The sequence below is a fragment of the Fusarium odoratissimum genome, assembly GCF_000260195.1.
Source record: "Fusarium odoratissimum NRRL 54006 unplaced genomic scaffold supercont1.7, whole genome shotgun sequence".
In the NCBI taxonomy this organism is placed as follows: domain Eukaryota; kingdom Fungi; phylum Ascomycota; class Sordariomycetes; order Hypocreales; family Nectriaceae; genus Fusarium; species Fusarium odoratissimum.
Genome location: NW_022158693.1, coordinates 442677 through 459191, shown reverse-complemented (window position 1 = coordinate 459191; position 16515 = coordinate 442677). Strand labels below are relative to the sequence as shown.

The 16515-nt window shown below is 50.6% G+C and overlaps 7 protein-coding genes across 11 annotated transcripts; 4 read left to right on the top strand and 3 right to left on the bottom strand.

Moving 5' to 3' along the window:
* Nucleotides 1-14: 14 nt before the first annotated feature.
* On the top strand, nucleotides 15-629 carry FOIG_05435 (uncharacterized protein; the record flags this gene model as incomplete). Its single annotated transcript, XM_031204033.1, has 1 exon — nucleotides 15-629. One exon carries the CDS (start codon nucleotides 15-17, stop codon nucleotides 627-629), a length of 615 nt encoding a protein of 204 aa, XP_031065862.1.
* Nucleotides 630-1142: 513 nt separating this feature from the next.
* On the top strand, nucleotides 1143-3034 carry FOIG_05434 (uncharacterized protein). Of its 2 annotated transcripts, XM_031204031.1 has the most exons (3): nucleotides 1143-1631; nucleotides 1687-2316; nucleotides 2627-3034. In XM_031204031.1, exons 1-2 carry the CDS (start codon nucleotides 1304-1306, stop codon nucleotides 2073-2075), a joined length of 717 nt encoding a protein of 238 aa, XP_031065860.1. In that variant the 5' UTR covers nucleotides 1143-1303; the 3' UTR covers nucleotides 2076-2316; nucleotides 2627-3034. The 2 variants fall into 2 exon arrangements, with proteins under 2 accessions (XP_031065860.1, XP_031065861.1); XM_031204032.1 differs by lacking the exon at nucleotides 2627-3034 and having other exon boundaries at nucleotides 1687-2506.
* On the bottom strand, nucleotides 2992-5242 carry FOIG_05433 (uncharacterized protein; the record flags this gene model as incomplete). The annotated part of the gene is made up of 5 exons (XM_031204030.1): nucleotides 2992-3265; nucleotides 3299-3628; nucleotides 3679-3717; nucleotides 4685-4704; nucleotides 5198-5242. 5 exons carry the CDS (start codon nucleotides 5240-5242, stop codon nucleotides 2992-2994), a joined length of 708 nt encoding a protein of 235 aa, XP_031065859.1.
* A 278-nt stretch (nucleotides 5243-5520) lies between these two features.
* Nucleotides 5521-6629, top strand: FOIG_05432 (uncharacterized protein; the record flags this gene model as incomplete). The annotated part of the gene is made up of 2 exons (XM_031204029.1): nucleotides 5521-5649; nucleotides 5730-6629. 2 exons carry the CDS (start codon nucleotides 5521-5523, stop codon nucleotides 6627-6629), a joined length of 1029 nt encoding a protein of 342 aa, XP_031065858.1.
* Nucleotides 6630-7800: 1171 nt separating this feature from the next.
* FOIG_05431 (uncharacterized protein) lies at nucleotides 7801-8103 on the top strand (the record flags this gene model as incomplete). The annotated part of the gene is made up of 2 exons (XM_031204028.1): nucleotides 7801-7953; nucleotides 8005-8103. The coding sequence occupies 2 exons, from the start codon at nucleotides 7801-7803 to the stop codon at nucleotides 8101-8103; spliced, it is 252 nt and encodes an 83-aa protein (XP_031065857.1).
* Nucleotides 8104-8994: 891 nt separating this feature from the next.
* FOIG_05430 (uncharacterized protein) lies at nucleotides 8995-10376 on the bottom strand (the record flags this gene model as incomplete). Its single annotated transcript, XM_031204027.1, has 6 exons — nucleotides 8995-9195; nucleotides 9251-9666; nucleotides 9729-9842; nucleotides 9902-9982; nucleotides 10041-10109; nucleotides 10169-10376. 6 exons carry the CDS (start codon nucleotides 10374-10376, stop codon nucleotides 8995-8997), a joined length of 1089 nt encoding a protein of 362 aa, XP_031065856.1.
* A 4060-nt stretch (nucleotides 10377-14436) lies between these two features.
* Nucleotides 14437-16438, bottom strand: FOIG_05429 (uncharacterized protein). 4 transcript variants are annotated; one of them, XM_031204024.1, is made up of 4 exons: nucleotides 16145-16259; nucleotides 15541-16054; nucleotides 14936-15473; nucleotides 14443-14787 (listed from the first exon to the last, which is right to left on the bottom strand). In XM_031204024.1, exons 2-4 carry the CDS (start codon nucleotides 15894-15896, stop codon nucleotides 14635-14637), a joined length of 1047 nt encoding a protein of 348 aa, XP_031065853.1. In that variant the 5' UTR covers nucleotides 15897-16054; nucleotides 16145-16259; the 3' UTR covers nucleotides 14443-14634. The 4 variants fall into 4 exon arrangements, with proteins under 4 accessions (XP_031065852.1, XP_031065854.1, XP_031065853.1 ...); XM_031204023.1 differs by having other exon boundaries at nucleotides 14437-14787; nucleotides 15541-16371; XM_031204026.1 differs by having other exon boundaries at nucleotides 14443-15473.
* Between the last annotated feature and the right edge of the window lie 77 nt (nucleotides 16439-16515).

Sequence of the window (16515 nt, the reverse complement as noted above, 5' to 3'; positions counted from 1 at the left end):
AAAAGACTCCTGGAATGGAAGCCAACGTCGTCACCCAGTTCTCACTCGTCAGTGCCGTCTGGGAAGGAGTTGGAAGTTCTGGTCTCACGATAAGCAATGTTTCTGATAAAGGCGACCATGGTCTTGGTACATTTCAGCATCTAGATGGAGAGATGGTCATGGTAGATGGTCAACTTTACCAGTTCCGATCAAGCGGATCAGTATCTCGGAAAGGAGACGAGGATATTATCACGTTCGCCCAAGTTGTGTTCTTCAAACCAAATTCTCATCTGCAATTCGACTCCTTGAATCCGCGAGCCGTTCTTGACTATCTTGACACCAGCCACCCAGGTAGTCACAATCTATTTCATGCTGTAAAGATCGAAGGGATGTTCCAGAATATCAAACTTCATGTTGCGCGGAGACAGCAGTACCAAGGCGAACCCGGCTCAGAGATCATGAAATCAATGCTCGTGTACGACTTGGAGGATATTGAAGGAATCGCTTTTGGGTTTCGGTCTCCACAGTCCACACTATTGCAAGACGGGACTATCGATTCCTGGATTGTACCACCGCCTTGTTTCTTCGGATCGGAGATTTGGCGGACATGTGATGGAGTTCTCTATGGGAGGTGGGATAATCTCAAGTAGCGTCGTCACCAAGTTTCAACTGGAGCTCCCAACAAGCAAACAGTTCAATGCTGCGTCTCTTGGTACTAGCACCGATGTGTTTAATGATGGTTAGTCTCGCCCTTTAGGTGCTGTTGACTATTGCAGCTCGCGGCTTTAATAAGAATTTGCAGTAATATCAAGTCCGGGTGTTGGTACGGAGTTGGCAAAATGCCCGAAATATCAGATTCTTTCAACATCGCCAGGTCTCGTGCGTTGTAATTTGGACCTGCAATTAATCACTAAATCTAATTTGTGCTTTTGTTTCGTGGTTGAATAAAGAACAAATGAGGTGTTGGAAAATTAGCAAGTGAAGGAGAGGCAATGCTGGTAAAGCTTCCTCCAACCCAAGCCCGTCACTGGGCCAGTTCACGGTAGGCAAAGCCTGAGTGAGACAGGGGCGTCACATCCGTGGAAGCCGCGGAAAGCGCCAAGACTTGGAATACGAAGGCAATAAGGCATCAACCACGCATTAACACCTTTACTGACACAACAACGACTCATCAAAATTCCGCTTTACGCTACAAGCAATGAGATTCGAAAGAATTACATTAATTTTATACTCCCTAAAACTATATCAATAGCCATTGCTGTCTTGAGTGCCAAAGACCTTCACAGAACACCGTACCCAACATTGAATCCAAATATCTTCAGCAATGGAACCTAACAAACCGGCTCTCAAAATTGTTCGAATAAGCTCTCGTGAGCAACTGGAAGAGCTTGTCGACTTTATTTGCGATGCCTTCATGGAAGACGACCTGTTCTGTGCCATGGTCCCTGGCCGCCATGAACATCCCGAAGCGGCTCGAAGCATGTGGCGCATGACCCTCGTCGAAGAGTACGGTAGGAAAGGCTCTATCATCCTAGCTGCTCGTCGACAAGGGGAGAATGGCGAGGAGGGAGAATTTGTTGCCTGTGCAGTTTGGTGTCGTTATGGAAAGAGTGATCTCGCTCGAAGTTGGCAGGGAGATTACTGGAATAAACGTAAGTCAGCATTGAATCTATGAGAGAGGCACCTTGACTAAGAACGACCCTACAGGGATTGCCAGGATTGAAACTGCGTGGACGATGTTCTATCGTTTCTTCCTCCGACAAGCAGGTCCCGGAATGGCACTAGACGCCTGCATCGCAGCAGGAGAAGCCGCCGAGCAAGCCTACAAGTTCTACCCTTCTGAGCGCTGGCGTCTCGGCCTCCTAGCCACCTCGCCCAAATGCCAGAGAACCGGCATTGGAAAGCGCCTTGTCCAGTGGGGCCTTGACCGCTGCGAGGAGGAGGGAGTTCCAGCGGCGCTCGAGTCAAGTGTGTCAGGAAGGCCACTCTACGAAAAGATGGGCTTTCGAGAGGTAGGCACCGTGAGCTTCTACGAAGGAAAGTGGTCCATGCCTGCGATGCTCAGACCTGTGGAGGAGACTAAGAAGACGGTTTAGGAGGCAGCTTTATCAGATTCAAAGGCCGAAGGCATCGTTTGAGGCAACTGGGGCTCAGCGGTTGCGGGCAAGGACGTATGCTCTAGATGCATGATAGATGGCGTGGCGTTTCATTCCTGATTAGTCGCAAGCTTTTGTTTTACTTGCTACACTATTAAATTCGTGACGGTGAAAACCAGGGGTTGGAACGACGCCTTGGAGATGACGAGCATCGGGCCTAGAATGCTGGCAAATTAGAAGGGCAATTTGGGACAAAGAAACTTGGTTGGTCGTGATTTGGGAGGATTACAAGTGAAGAAGGGGCTAGAAGTGTGAAGGGAGGAAAATCCATTATGTTGACGCTGTGCTAGGCCATCTTGACAGACGAGAACCGCGACTGCGAGGTCAGGCGCGCGATTGAATTATTAACACTTCACTTGGGCAAATGTGGTGGTCAAAGATGTGTATAGTTAATTGAACTCAGCTTCCTGCGCGATAGTGTTGATGTTTCCCCGTCGCATACTACTAGCAAGATACTCTGATCGGAAATTCCCTGAAAGTTCATGGTGCAGGCCTGGCTATAAACTAATGAGGTTTCCTCGCGTACCTGCCAGGAAACGTGCTACTCATGACTGCACAGGGGTATTGAAAACGGATCTGGGTTGATAGGTTTTAAATTGGAGAGGAGAGCGTAAAACGTGAGGTGGTGGGATTTTTGAGAGTGTTATTTTGAGTTGATAGACCTGACAGCTGATGCTTGCATCGCGCGCCCTACGGGAGGTGAGGTTGACAGGATCATCCTACTGCGAAACTGATTCTTGCCTCGTGGGGTAGTGGGATCTAACGATGTCTCAGAACATGAACACGCTCGTTGAGCTTATGACTATGGGGGACGCCATGTGCTGTGCTGAGAAGCTAAGTTATGCGTGGTCCTTAGTTACCCGAGGTAAGTAAGATACAACACATAACTTAGCTTCTCAACACAGAACATGGCGTCCCCCATAGTCACAAGCTCCTCAAACATGTCCATGGTCTTCGAAGTCGCCTGATCCATGATTATGTGGATGGGCTCTTCCACGTCAGGCGGCATGGTCTCAGCACAACGCATTGCATCCTCCATGGTGACAAATTCCACGAAGGCGTCCATAGCTTTGGACATCGCCCTGTCCATGATGATCTGGATAGGTTCCTCCACGTCTGGCAACATGCGGCTGTTGCGACCAACAAAGGCCTCAATCTCTCACCCTGAAATCGGTTTGTCTGGAGCTAGACGGCCATCGAAGAAGTGCGGCTTGTAACCGCTCGTCGAGGAATGGGCTGGCTCCAGCTCCTCATCCGTCTCGACCTCTTTGAAAGACTTTGCTAGTTCCGCTGACTTTGCAGTCTTCTTCGGCTCCCTCTCCGACTCTCTGCCCTCCTTTGCCTCCTTTACTGTGGGCTTAGTCACGATGGAGCTTCTGCGACCGGCAGAGGAGCGTCGCGACCGTCCTCCCCATACACAAAGTTTGCCGCGGGGGTGAATGTGTTGGACGTTCCAAGCCTCCTTTTCAGATATCTTGAAGCGGCAGAGGGCCCTTGGGTAAGGGTTGATCCCCAATGCGGTTCGTTTCCATTAGAAACGAACAGCGCCTCGCGCTGTTGCTTCAGGCGAAGACCTTCCTCCCTGTCAAAGTAGTATCTTTAGACGATTATGTGCACATAATCGGCGAGTGGTAGCTATCACCCGACGCAAATAGAGCGCGGGGGGTGGCCAAGACCAACTGTTGAGTGTTGGTCCTGAATGATGCCAGCTAGGTATGAGGGGGGTGTTTGAGGTTCACCTCCTGCGTGCATCGAAGGATGGCAGCGCAAGGAGGGACAGTCCCGGGTCCGGGTCTGAGGGTCACCCACAGTCGAGTATGATGTGGGGAAGAGGGGGAAGTTCACCGCTGTGATATTGTATGTGGGGTGGTTCTGCGTCTAGGACAATTGTCTGTCAGCTTCTGTGCGATAGCCAAAGTACGGTGGGATGTATTTACCTCTTGTTTCGCGTGAAAAATGACAATTGTTATATTACAAGTCGGGGTCCATCGAACTTGACCGCCAACGTGGGGTAGGGGAGTGTTATGACATGATGCAATGGGCTTCTCTCGTCGAGAATTTACTGACTAAAGTGGCGGAAGCGACTTGAGCAAACAAGTTGTTTGCTTGTAAAAAAGGTGAAGGCTGCAAGCTCAGCTATAATAAGAAGGAGGTGACCTCTGACACTCTTGTGAGTATTCGTTGTTGATGGAGCCGTAGGCTTCTCATCGTGCTTGGTGTGTGGAGGACATGGGTAAATAAGAGTCACCAAGTTGGGCAATGTGCTACCAGCTTTTGAGGCGAAATATGTGGGAGGAGAGACTGTGGCGGGGGCGAGGAAGATGATGAAATGTATAGAGGGTGCTTTGGTCAAAGCGAGTCTTTTGCTCTTGACATGAGTGGAGGTAGTATTGGTGGCTCTAGTGCAAAGGGAATTTCCTTGCGAGAATTTGTTTGTTTCTGTGACGCTTGTTAGCTTAGAAGGAAAAGACGTGTAGCGATGTCAAGTTTGGCACCAGCAACTGGTCGCAGGCTTGAGAGTCAAAGACGAATATGAGATTTGTACTTACGTGGAGGGCTCACTTGGCCGCTATATGTGACGAGGTGGTAGGGGTGATGTGTGACGCGTCTCTGGTGGGAAAAGATGGTATCTTGTGCATAGTAGCATTCTGCTTGGGCGCTTGATATACGCAGGAGACGAAGGGAGGAGGTAGATGTGAATGAGTAGCGTGCTTCAAGGCATGAGATGGGATATGTAGGGAGAAGACATGAAGACGCGTTTTGTTCTGGCACTTCGTTGTCTCTGGTGAAGTGATTGCCCACCGCATGAAGGGGGAGAGGCGATGAGGGGAGGAAGAATTTCATCTCCGATGCTCGCACATCTCAGTTGTGTGGGAGCTGCAAATCAGAAGGAAGGTGTGGGAAGATGATAGAAGAGGGCTAGGCAGTAACTTGCTCATAAGCAACGCGTTGCTAGGGGAAATCAGGAGTGTCTTATCCGGCGAGAGAGAGGAGGGAACTCGGTTGTTTTTGATGCAGTTTTGGAGATATGTAGATTCCGACACGAGAAATAAAAATCAAACGAAAAAGTGCATCTCGTCTCGAATGTGCATGAAAAACGAAGCCATGCTGAAAGTGACCTTCTGGGTTGGGGGTGATGTCAAAGGAGGATGACGGGACGCTACAGGGAGCTCGCCCAGAATTATGGGACCAAGACAGGGGAGGGGGGCCAGGCACACGCTCTTGGGCCAACCAGAGTGAGCCCTAACTTGCCGAGCTCACCCCACGGATCTCACCAAGACATGGGTAGCTCAAGTTCCAAGTTTTGGGAGCTTCCATTTCGCTCACTCATCATTTTTACCTCCTCACCTCATACTTCTTACCCAACTTCACAACACACACAGCCATGCCTCGCATCAAAGCCCCCTCCAACCTCCCTGAGCTTGTCAAGTCGACTTTCACAAAAGCTCGCTCAGAGAACGATTTGCATTATTTCCCCACTCAAGTCGCCATCCTCAATGTTGATTCCATCCCCGTACGTGTCATCCTATCTTCGCTCACTGGACGAATGAGCGCCATATAGGCCTAGAGAATCACTGCTAACACGAAACTCAGTTCCAACTCCGCTTCTCGCCTTCCTTGGCAAACAAACCCAAGCCGCCGCCAAAGGACCTCAACAAACCTCAAAAGCCCTTTGACCCTTTTGAGAACCCTCTTCCCGCTCTCAAGGTCACAGATCTTGGCCCCTCCCACTATCTCGTGCTGAACAAGTTTGCTGTTGTTCCCGAGCACTTCATCCTTGCCACGACAGAGTTCAAGCCCCAAACTCATGTCCTCGAAGAGTCTGACCTTGAGGCCACACTCGCTTGCATTGAGGCATATGAAGGTGCCAGAAGAACCGAAGCAGAACAAGGCCACCGCGATGGCACACTCGGCGGCGGTGATGGCCTCTTTGCTTTCTTCAACTGCGGTGACCACTCTGGTGCCAGCCAACCTCATCGTCACATCCAACTCCTCCCCATCGCCAGAATGAAGGATGGCTTCGAGGCTGACACTCCTTGGACTGTTCTCGCCGATCAACTCAAAACCAAAATCGCTCCCTTTGCTACCTTTGCCGAAGACATCAAGCTTGGCATGTCTGGTGCAGACTTGCACTCCACTTATCTCCGACTCTACCGCAAAGCCTGCCGGGCTGTTGCTGTTTACACCAAAGATTCTCTTCATACCGAAGAAGCACCCGCCGAGGGTGCCACAAGAATCAGTTACAACCTTGCTATGACCAAAGACACTCTTGTTGTCTGCCCCCGCCTGGCAGAGGGCGTTAGGCTCCAAAGCCAGGACGGTGATGTACTTGGTACCGTCTCTCTCAACGGCACCCTTCTTGCCGGCACAGCACTGGTCAAGAACGAGTTGGAGTGGGAAGCTCTCAAGAAGGATCCCGATACGCTACGCAACGTCCTACGAGACATCGGAGTGCCAACCACATTTGATAATGGCGGAGCGCTTCGCTTGTAGTTTTCGACAAGCCCCGCAACCTGCAAATTTGTACGGGGTAAGGTGTGCGCTGCAAGCATCGGCTGTCAGCTATCTCAGCTCAAAATAACACTTCTCAAAACACACTTCAGGCAGCATACTCACAAAGCTGTACAGAGGTACATGCAGTGGAAGTCTGCTCAAAACAGACATTGTGGGGGAACGATGATCACGAGGAGCAAGAGGAGGGGCCACTCAGAATGACACCGCTGACAATATGAATGGGGCTCGTCGAATCCTCCGAGGAAGACGAGCCGTTCCAACTGGGTGGCCCCACAAGCTCTGGTAGTGCTTCGAGCGCCGTGGAAGAATCGCCTGATAAGAAGAAGATCGAATACCGGCCGGGTCTGGAGCCTGCAAAGCTGTACAGAGGGGTACGCAGTGGAAGGCTGCCGAGGAGCTTGGTGTTCGCATTGCGGGACTCCACGAGTTCATTGCCGCCCCGAGGGTAATGCTTTCGTGGTCCAGCTATCTGGGATAGCCCTCCACTCATATCTGGGTTGTGAGCTAGATGTGTTGTTTGCAGTCGAGACCTTGGCTGAGAGCTTATAATCGCCACACAGAACTTGGTGCACCACTACACGGGAGCCGACATCGAATTCGACCAAGACAAACCAGCCTACCCTACCAGCTCTCCAGCAAATTTATTCTGGGGACGATCAATCCCAGCAGCTGTCTCCTCGGAGAGCTGGTAAAAACAGCACGCGGTGGAAGTCTGCAAGATCAGGCATTAGTCAAAGGCGGGGGTGACTACGAAGAGCAAGAGGGGGGAGCCACACAGGAAAACGATAATGGCAATATGGAAGGGTCTCCGTCCACTACCACTAATCGCCCTCGACATGTCTGCTCTTCCTCCAGACAACCATCGAGGTTTTGGACGGAACCCTTCCATCTGAGTGGCTCTCCCATGGCTCTTGCACACGTGTGGGGATTGATGAGCTGGTGGAAATGGAGGTGACTACGGGGAGCAAGGAGGGGAAGCCGCCCAAACGAAGATAGAGACACTATGGAAGGGGCTCTGTCAACCCATTCGGAAAAAAAAGCCAGACGGAGCCCTTTCATGGCGGCAGCCCCTCAAGCTCCCCTAGACGGTCGGTCTTGGAGGCGATGTCAAGGACGGGGAGGGAGCACAACACGTAGGGGACTGGTCAAAATGGGATCAGTGATACTATGGAGGGGACTCCGTCAACATCGTTCAACAAAAAGTCAAAGACGGAGCCCCTCCGACTTCCAGTCCTCGCAAACTCCCCGTCGGACATCAAGAGTTCGACAAGTTGTGGGAGGTGACTCCTCATCCGGTAGCGATGTAAGTATTTCCTACCCCTCATTGAATCAGATAACTAACATCTGAACGTAGGGGGATGATGAGGCATCTTCGGATGAGGATCTGTCCGATGATTCAGATGAATCCAGCGTCATTGACGGCGCAGTCCTGGGTGTCATCGAAACGACCTAGTTCCGTGGGGTGATCATAAGCTATATGCCGAGATCACCTCACCGCACATGGTAGTTTGGATGGTGCTCAGGACCGCGCCGTCAATGACGCTGGATTCATCTGAATCATCGTACATGATCAACGTCAGCTCAGTTTTCGACCCTAATACCAACGCTGAGTCTCACCATGTGTTCCAGAGCACCATCAAAGGAAGCTCGGAATGGAACAGCGATGTTCAGGAGGATAGTGGCTCTATGGAAAGGGCGCCGTCAAGGTGCTCAACGAAAATTCAATGCCAGGGCCTTTTCAATTTGGCGGACCCAGAAGGTGGTGAGAAGGTCGAGGGGTCGACAGGTCGTCGGGGATGAGGACGATTACGAAGAACAAGAGGAGGAAACTGAGCAGAACCGGGATAGTGACACTATGGATGACTTATTATTTGGACTTGATGGACAAAAAGCAACACAAACTATCTAAACACTTCACTTCACTTTCCACACCAATCATCACAGGCAATCTAGAGCACTAAATTCAAACTTACTTAATCTCACGATAGCTTCTACCATGCATGCCTTGATTCACCACCTGTTTTTGTTATCCTGTGTTTCTCATGATCACCCCTACTTCTATGCAGCCTCCATCCGGGTAAGACAAGCACCTAATAGCAATCTACTTATTAGTTGACTACAGCTTGGATAAGACTCGTTAACAAAGGTCATTAATGATATCTAGTTCAGCCCTCCAGTGTGTTGAATCACAGTTCAAGGCATTATGTATTAACATGTCACATCGAGATATCAGATAAGGCATATCAAATCAGCAAAAGACAGTTGTTGTCGGTAACTGGTCTCTTATCATTATAGGGCCATTATTGTTCATTAAATTGCCGCCAGGAAACTAAAAAAAAACTCTTTACTGGGCCCTGGTGTTCACCCTCTGCCGGGCGATGTCACCCCGACTTCGGTTGTCGTACTTGGCCGCGATGGCCTGGGCAGAGAAGCGATGCGTCGCGTTGAGCTTGGGCATCTCCTCCTCCACACGACGCCAGAAGCCAGGGGCCCCAATGTCCATCGTCCCGAGCACCGTGTTCACGGCATGGTACATGATGCCGATCTGTTTAGCCATGTTAGTACAAGGTGTTGACACGAGGTAGAGGCGGGCAACTTACGTCTCTGGTGGTCCAGCGCGGGGTGCGAGGACGAGCTGAGGGGGGCTTCTTCATGCGGTCCCAGCCGCGGAGGGTGCTCAGCGAGGTGCTCAGCTCCCCGAGGTTCTTGATGTCGGCGTAGGAGACGCCATGGAGGCGGAGGAGGCGAACGAAGTTTCGCTTCTCCTCTCGTCCCACGGGCAGCGGCATGAGCCTTTGGATGAGGGAGGGGGAGGTGACCTCGTACTCATCGAGTACCGCGCGGATCTTCTGGTCCCGGGCCTGAGCCGGCGAGACTCTGCTGAGGCCGGCCACCGAGCCACCCGCTACAGCAGCAGGAGACTTGCTACTGGTGGAGACGGGGGAGGAAGACATTGCGCCTTGGTGGGAGGAGGAGGAGAGGGGGGGAGATGGCAACTGTGTGTTGGTGGGGGAGTCTGTACAAAGTTAGTCTTGAACACCGAAGATTCAAGTCAAAGTAGAAGGGAACAAAACATACCGGAGGCGCAGCAGGCGCAGCTGTTGCTTGAAGGGAGGCTTGGAGGCGGCAGACGCGAGAGGTAGTTGTGTGTAGAAAAGGGTAAAGGCTCGGCCTTGATGGGAGCGAGCTGGTCTTTGGCAAGTTAGTAAAAGGCAAAGTTGGAGTGATATGGGATGAAAGACTAAACATACCTTGGTAAAGACTACGGTAGATGTTGGGGGAGGGGAAGATGGGCGGAGGCAGATTCGGGGGTGGGTGGTGTAAAAAGCAGTCTTGTTCAAGTTAGATCAGGACTGCTAAGACCTGCAGCATGGGAAAGAGAAATAATACCTGGGCAGCTATAATCGCTTGAAATACTTGATGGCGGTGGACTCGGGAGGAAGTTGTGTGTGAAGTTATCTTGTCCAAGTCAGCACATGCGATGCCAAGGCAAGATGGTGCAAGGGGAGGAAGCATACCTGAGTAGCCAAGGCTACTGGTGTGACTCGAAATGAAGCTCGAAGCGCAGAGACAAGGCTCGGAAGAGAAAAGGGGCTGTTGGCACAGAGGCAGAGTCTGAGATGTGAAGTGATGAGGAGGAAGGAAAGAAGAGTAGAAGCCAGGCCAAGTTGCGGCGTTATATAGAGGAGCCAGAGAGCACTCGTCCTCGAATTTGACCATTTCCATTGTTCTTACAGCTCCGGAGGTGCTCAATAGGAACTCAGACGTAATTTATTGTTGCTATTCGTCACAGGCAATAGTTTCCAGTGGAGTCACGAGCCACTCTGCTTTGTTAGTGGCCCCAAACAGGTGCGAATTATGACGACAGGACCAATGAGGGACTGATAAGATGGACGGCAATGGAGAGACAATAGCAGAAGAGGCAAAGGCAGCAGTACACCGGGTCAAGAGACAATAGTAAAAGCGAGAAAGGGAGCAGTGGACAATGGGCACTCGTTGTAGGAGTAGACTTGATGGGTATTCAAAGGTCAAAAGAGGGAAATGAGCTTCTGATATAGACAATCAGAGCAGGGCACAAGCTCAACAGCACCATGGAAAGAACAGTATCACAAAAGCCCCCCAACTTAATGACACTGAGGATGTAGAAGACCCAACAGGGAAGAGTACGTGCACTTGAACCTGCGAACTTGCCTCCACACGGGGGGCTTCACTATCCCCCCCCCCCCGAAGACCTTGTAGGCTCAGCGGCCCTGTGCATACATACATCTCTGACAGGGGTGGGTTGAGCTGCAGCTGAGATCTGGGCCCTAGTGGGATCTTGGAGCTAGTGACGTCTGCAGGCGGGGACAGGGATAGCCCAGGTAGGTCGACCCGCTTGTGGGAGCGGGACTTTGCAGTGTTTGTAGTTGTCGTGATGTCAAGGGGAGGAGAGAGGATATGTGACGGTTTATGTGTATTGGATGCAATGTGAAATATGATTAGGTGCTTGACATGCTGCATGATGCATACTAAGTTCGTCTAAGTATTGGTAAAGGCTATGCATCAAGGACATCTCGAAAGACTGTGGACTAGGTGGCGATGCTGGGGTCTTGGTGAAGGTACAACGGCCAGGCTGTGAATAGGGCCAGATCACAATATGGTACGGCCAGATGCCTCTTGATACCATGGATGCAATCTATCACTGCATAATTGACTTATCACCAGCACAAAGGGTGAATCACAGGTACTGCAGAAGACGGATGTAGTGACACTTGCAAGCTATCCGGAATGGCGGTGATCATGTGCAAGACGTCGGGGTAAAGTGCCCTGTGTAGGTTAAGATGTCAGAATACCGCCAGCTCAACTCCGTGGTAGTACAGTAACAAAGTGGTACAGAGCCAAAAAGAAAACACCAAAGGCAATGATCACCATGACAAAGACACGTCTGTAACTAGATTTGTAGTGACATGGCTCGATGTAACGTTTTTGCGGTTTATGGAATAGGTTAGTGCTCACGCCGCAATCCAGGAACCAGAAAACACCAAACTTCTCCACTCAACCCGAATTTGGATAACTCTCAAAGCAGACGCAGTAGCTACATCTTCTATGGGAACACCAATGCAGACACTTCGCAGGAGAAGCATCATTCCACCATCAACGGCCTTATTAGCTCTTTATCTTGCTTTGTACTGTCCGTACGCGTACCTACAGGCAGCCTGTCCAGTCGCTTTCGCCAGAGAAAATCAAACAAGTCAATCACTCTGCGAGACCGGTACCCAGCATAACACTTGGGCATCCAGACCACTGGGAATCATATTCCACTATGCAAGTACTCACATCTTGATGTCTTTGCCAGTATGCTCTTTCATCATAATGTGCATCTGCTAACTTCTTCGTTGAAGACAACCCCTGTTTCCCGTCGAGGTTTGCTCAAGCAAACAAACGAACGAACCGGCCACTTCGAAACCCGTTTCCGCTCCCGTCAGCTGTCTCCTCCTCCTCCTCCTCCTCCTCCTCCTCCTCCTCCTTCTCATTTCTTCTTCGCCTTGAAAATCTCATCGTTTGAGATGGAAAAAAACGTTTCTTCTTTCGAACTGTAGGGAACAAAGGCCGCTTTTCCTCGTCAGGACGTAACTGCATACCAGCTATCCAGATTTGTGTGGTTTCACGGCATTTGTCATGCAGCCGCGTGGAAACCCGCGTGGGAGGCGTCAAGGATGGGCTGTGTAGTAAAGGGTGTCAGAAAGATGTGAGACAGAAAACGGTCGTGGGGGCAGGGTGTGCTGCTAGACATACCCAGATATGGCGTATGTGTGTGTTTGTGTGTGTGTGTGGCTCAAGCCATGTGATGAGATGCAACTTCATACTTGCTTGAGTTTGATCTTCGGGAACTATAGCGAACAGACCAGATGCATATATCGATTTTGGGAAATACGACGATCAGAAGGGAAAACGGGCGCAGAGGATCATCAACTGGTAATGTCGGCTTCGGGAAGACCCGACGGAGACGAGATTGGAGGAGCTCACGGCTAACGGGTTCCAGATTCTTGTTTGCAGAAGATCGAGTTCCCTTTTCAGGAGATGAACACCACGGCAATGACGAACTCTCTTACCATACGATATAACATGCTCCCGGCCGAAGCCCATCGTATCCAAGACCAAGTTCGAAGATCCCCTTAGTTCGCCTTATCGGCTATCTCGAGGTCGCCGTGCTGCACGAACCAGATACATACATACATATATACATACCTTACATGACGCACTCGAGGACCTCTACGTCTCCGCACACGTCACGATAGACATGCATTGGCTAGAACGTTACGGGAAGTCTATTGTACATTGACGCCGGTTCGACTGAAAGGAGTAAGGCTGCGTTTTTGCTACTTCTGGCTTCTTCTCTTGTTCTTCTTCTCTCGGGGAAACAATGCGAAGGAGGGACCTTATGCAAGGAGTATTCTCGGCAATGCTGTCACTCACGTTTCTTTTTGCGGAGGTGGAATCCTTTCCGTAGACAGACAATTCGTCAATTACATGAACCCTGTTTCTCGGACTTTCTGGAAGGTACATATAATCACTTGATCAATAGCGTGTGTATTATTGCGCTATGCATCACACATAATACCTGTTGTGCATCCCATCAAATATCTTTGTACACATTTACCCCAAGGCTTCGATTCCAGGGGCCGAGACAACGACCGTTGTGAGAAAGGTGCCAGAGCCGTTGGGAGGAAACAAGGCTTGCAGGGGGTCATCCTCTCTCGGACTGTGGCTAGCTGGACTTGGACTGTCTCGCAGTCTCAGCCCGGTTTTATCTTGCGTGCATATCAGGATAGAATCGACACCCGGGGGCCGGGTCGATGGACAATTGAGATTTGAGATTTTCCTTTTTTTTTTTTATCTCCGAGAACAGGTCATATTCGATGTGTATTATGCATGAAGTGTCATGCCATGACCATTGAAACGAACGGCGCTTCCGGTTCGTCTCCCCGTTTGGTGGGCTTTTGAAGATCTCCTCGGGTTGATCTGAGATCTGATCAATGTTTCATTGCATTAGCCAGCCTCGTTTCCAGCGGGGCCATTGTTGCAGCTGCAGCTGTAGGTATCTTGCTCCTTCAAACCACGTTGTATTGGTGTTGACGATGGCTTCATTTTGTCTCTCCTCTGCAGTTGCTACAAACGTTCTCTCAACACGTGGACCTCTGAACTAACCAACCCACGAACCAATTTGTTCCCCTCTCAAATCTCTTTCATGTATCTCGTCAACGACAATTGGGCGACTGCATGTTTGTCCAAACCCGCACGTTGACCTAAAATGGCATCAGCTACATGAATGTGGCTTTGATCTGCCTCCTATTTCCGCGTGGCGTTTTTTCGTAACTTTGGCTCTGAAAACGTCAAAAGAATAGAGTGTCCTTGGTTAGAACGTCTAGGTATGGGCCGGACCGCTCACACCGTCTCTAAAAAAAGTCTTTAGCTTGAACCTGTGTCCTTAGGTTACGTTGAGGTGCTTTAGTGGGATATGATAGGTGCTTTACAGCATGTGGCTGCTTAGTTCGCAGTTCGAGAAGCAAACGTGCGAACACCATTAGCCTACTGCAAGACTTTGCATTGACAGTCCATGCTTTCAAGGAGCACGGAGTACATGACCCCAATTGGGAGCATGTCTTTCCCAAGGCACTGATAAGACTCGGCCGAGTATTTGGTGTAATGGTGCAGGGTAGCTAGACAGCCACGACAAGACACGCACAACGAAGATCGATGGCGCTCACCAAGCCACATCACATACATGCATCACATAAGAGAGACATAGCCATGGACGAATTTGATCAACTTTAACATGTTTTTGAAGTACCGACCAATCTCAAGCCCAGTACAACGCGTGACCAATATCGTGCCCCTAAAACTCCGATCATGATTTTAAACATGAGAGCCCAATCCAGGCCCCGAGACAACAACACCCAGTGAAAAAGAAACACCACGCATCTATGATCCTCCTACTCTAGCCTCAATCTTCCCACTCCTCATCTAGTTGGTCAATCAGCCGATTCTCGGCATCTCTATCCTGCTCTCTCCGACTCGGACTCGAGTGTACTTGTTGGTAGCCACGTCGAACGGTGATTCGTCTCAGACAAGCCGTGAAGCAGCAAAAACAAAGTTCCTATAAAACCAAAAGAGAAAACCTCACCTGTCAGCCCCCAGTTTCTTTTCTATAAAACCAAAAAAAATAACGGAGGAGCAAAAAGAGAAAGGAAAATAACTCAGGGAGAGTATCGCTCGGGCTTGGAGCCGGGGAGGGGACGACGCACGCAGATGAAGCTCCAGATTCCCGCCCATAAGCTGTAGTTGGGGAGTTGTCGCCAGCCGCGCGCATGGGTCACCGTCCGGTTGTAGAAGATGCCGCCGAGGAAGTACACGAGCACCGCAATCACGACGATGAGTCCGAAGATGCTGCCTGGACCGACGCTACCGGGCTTATGCGGCTCTGCGTGGGCGCATGCGTGCGAGGATCGGACCTCAAAGAAATAGGCGCATTCGTCTGGGTCTGTGCCGACAAAGGAGACGCTGGCAGAGGTTGTGGTTGGGTCTCGATCGCAGTGGAACGAAATGGTCGTCGACTTGCGTCTTCGCTTGTCCTTTGGCTTCGGTTCCTCCTCAGCGGGCTCCTCGGGTTCCGGAACAGGTGTGTAAGCCGTCAAGTCGTTCTCATCCTCGAGGTACGAGTCGCGCTGGGCGGATCGTTCGTAGATAGGTTCCGTCTTGTTGACGTCGGCGCCGCAAGGAGAGCCCCCTGTGTATTGAAGAACCAACTTGCGACCACGGCTCTGTAAGTCCATTGATTCGAAACTGCGTCTGTATTAGCTGGCGCATTCCTTTCGGCGCAATGCACCAAGTTGTGCATGTTCAAACCCACCCTATTGAGAAGACCTCGCCTCCCACCATGTAATAAGCGCTCACGTTCTGCCACAAAGGCGGCTCGACACCAACGACGTTTGTGACTGGCTCCACGACCGGACCGCAGATGTTTAATGTGAAGTTCTTTCCGTAGTCGTAGCCCTTTGAGAAGTAGTCCTTTGTCACGGCGTACTTCTTTGTGTTCTCATCGGGCACGACGGCCATGTCTGGTCGTAGATCGAAGAAGCCGCCCATGCCGGTATGTGAAGTTGCTGTACATTGTGGGACTTGGATCGTGGTTGTCGGTTGCTCTGCGACTTGAGCGCTCGCCGAACCGAGTAACGATAAAGCGAATGGTAATGCTTGGAAGCGCATGATGATGGACTCGATGGTTATCGATGGTTATCGATTCGAAACCGTATGAGGATATTGGTCGTTGGAGTATTGAAGGCGAGACGAATGGATTAGAATGGAATGGACGTCGGGACAGATCTACTGCCTGGTTGATCGGAGCTATATGATTGCGATAAAGCCTATCATCAAAAACAATGGTCACCAAAAAAGGGGCTGATAATGAAGGAACAGGTGAGTAAGCGGAACAACTTCACAGAGAAGACACAAACATATAGTTTCAGGCCCGAGTCGCGAGGGTTTTGGCGATATGGAGATGGAGATGATGTATGTATTCTCCCTGATTACGCGTTGTGGTCCCTGGGCCTGGCTCCTGTTGCAATCCCCAAAACCTCAAACGGTCTTTTCCACAAATAGTAAAACCTGCCCTGGCCTTCCACGCCTTGCTCTACACCCCTTGACCGAAGAATTAAGACACATGGGGCTTGGATTTGTGGCGACATGTGTGGCTGGTGATTGGCCCCTTTGTGAGAGGACATTCTCCAACACCGGGACAAGTATTTGTCCGGCGGCATCATAGACTTTTGTGCCTTGGAGCTTGAAGATATACCGATTTCCTGGGACTCATCAGCCAGTCTGAACT

Coding starts and splice junctions, on each gene's coding strand:
- FOIG_05429 (XM_031204023.1), bottom strand. CDS start 15,896: ATGCGCTTCCAAGCATTACCATTCGCTTTATCGTTACTCGGTTCGGCG. Junction 15,474..15,540: donor GGCGAGGTCTTCTCAATAGG/GTGGGTTTGAAC, acceptor ATACAGACGCAG/TTTCGAATCAATGGACTTAC. Junction 14,788..14,935: donor GAATCTGGAGCTTCATCTGC/GTGCGTCGTCCC, acceptor TTGGTTTTATAG/GAACTTTGTTTTTGCTGCTT.
- FOIG_05434 (XM_031204031.1), top strand. CDS start 1,304: ATGGAACCTAACAAACCGGCTCTCAAAATTGTTCGAATAAGCTCTCGT. Junction 1,632..1,686: donor GGGAGATTACTGGAATAAAC/GTAAGTCAGCAT, acceptor ACGACCCTACAG/GGATTGCCAGGATTGAAACT.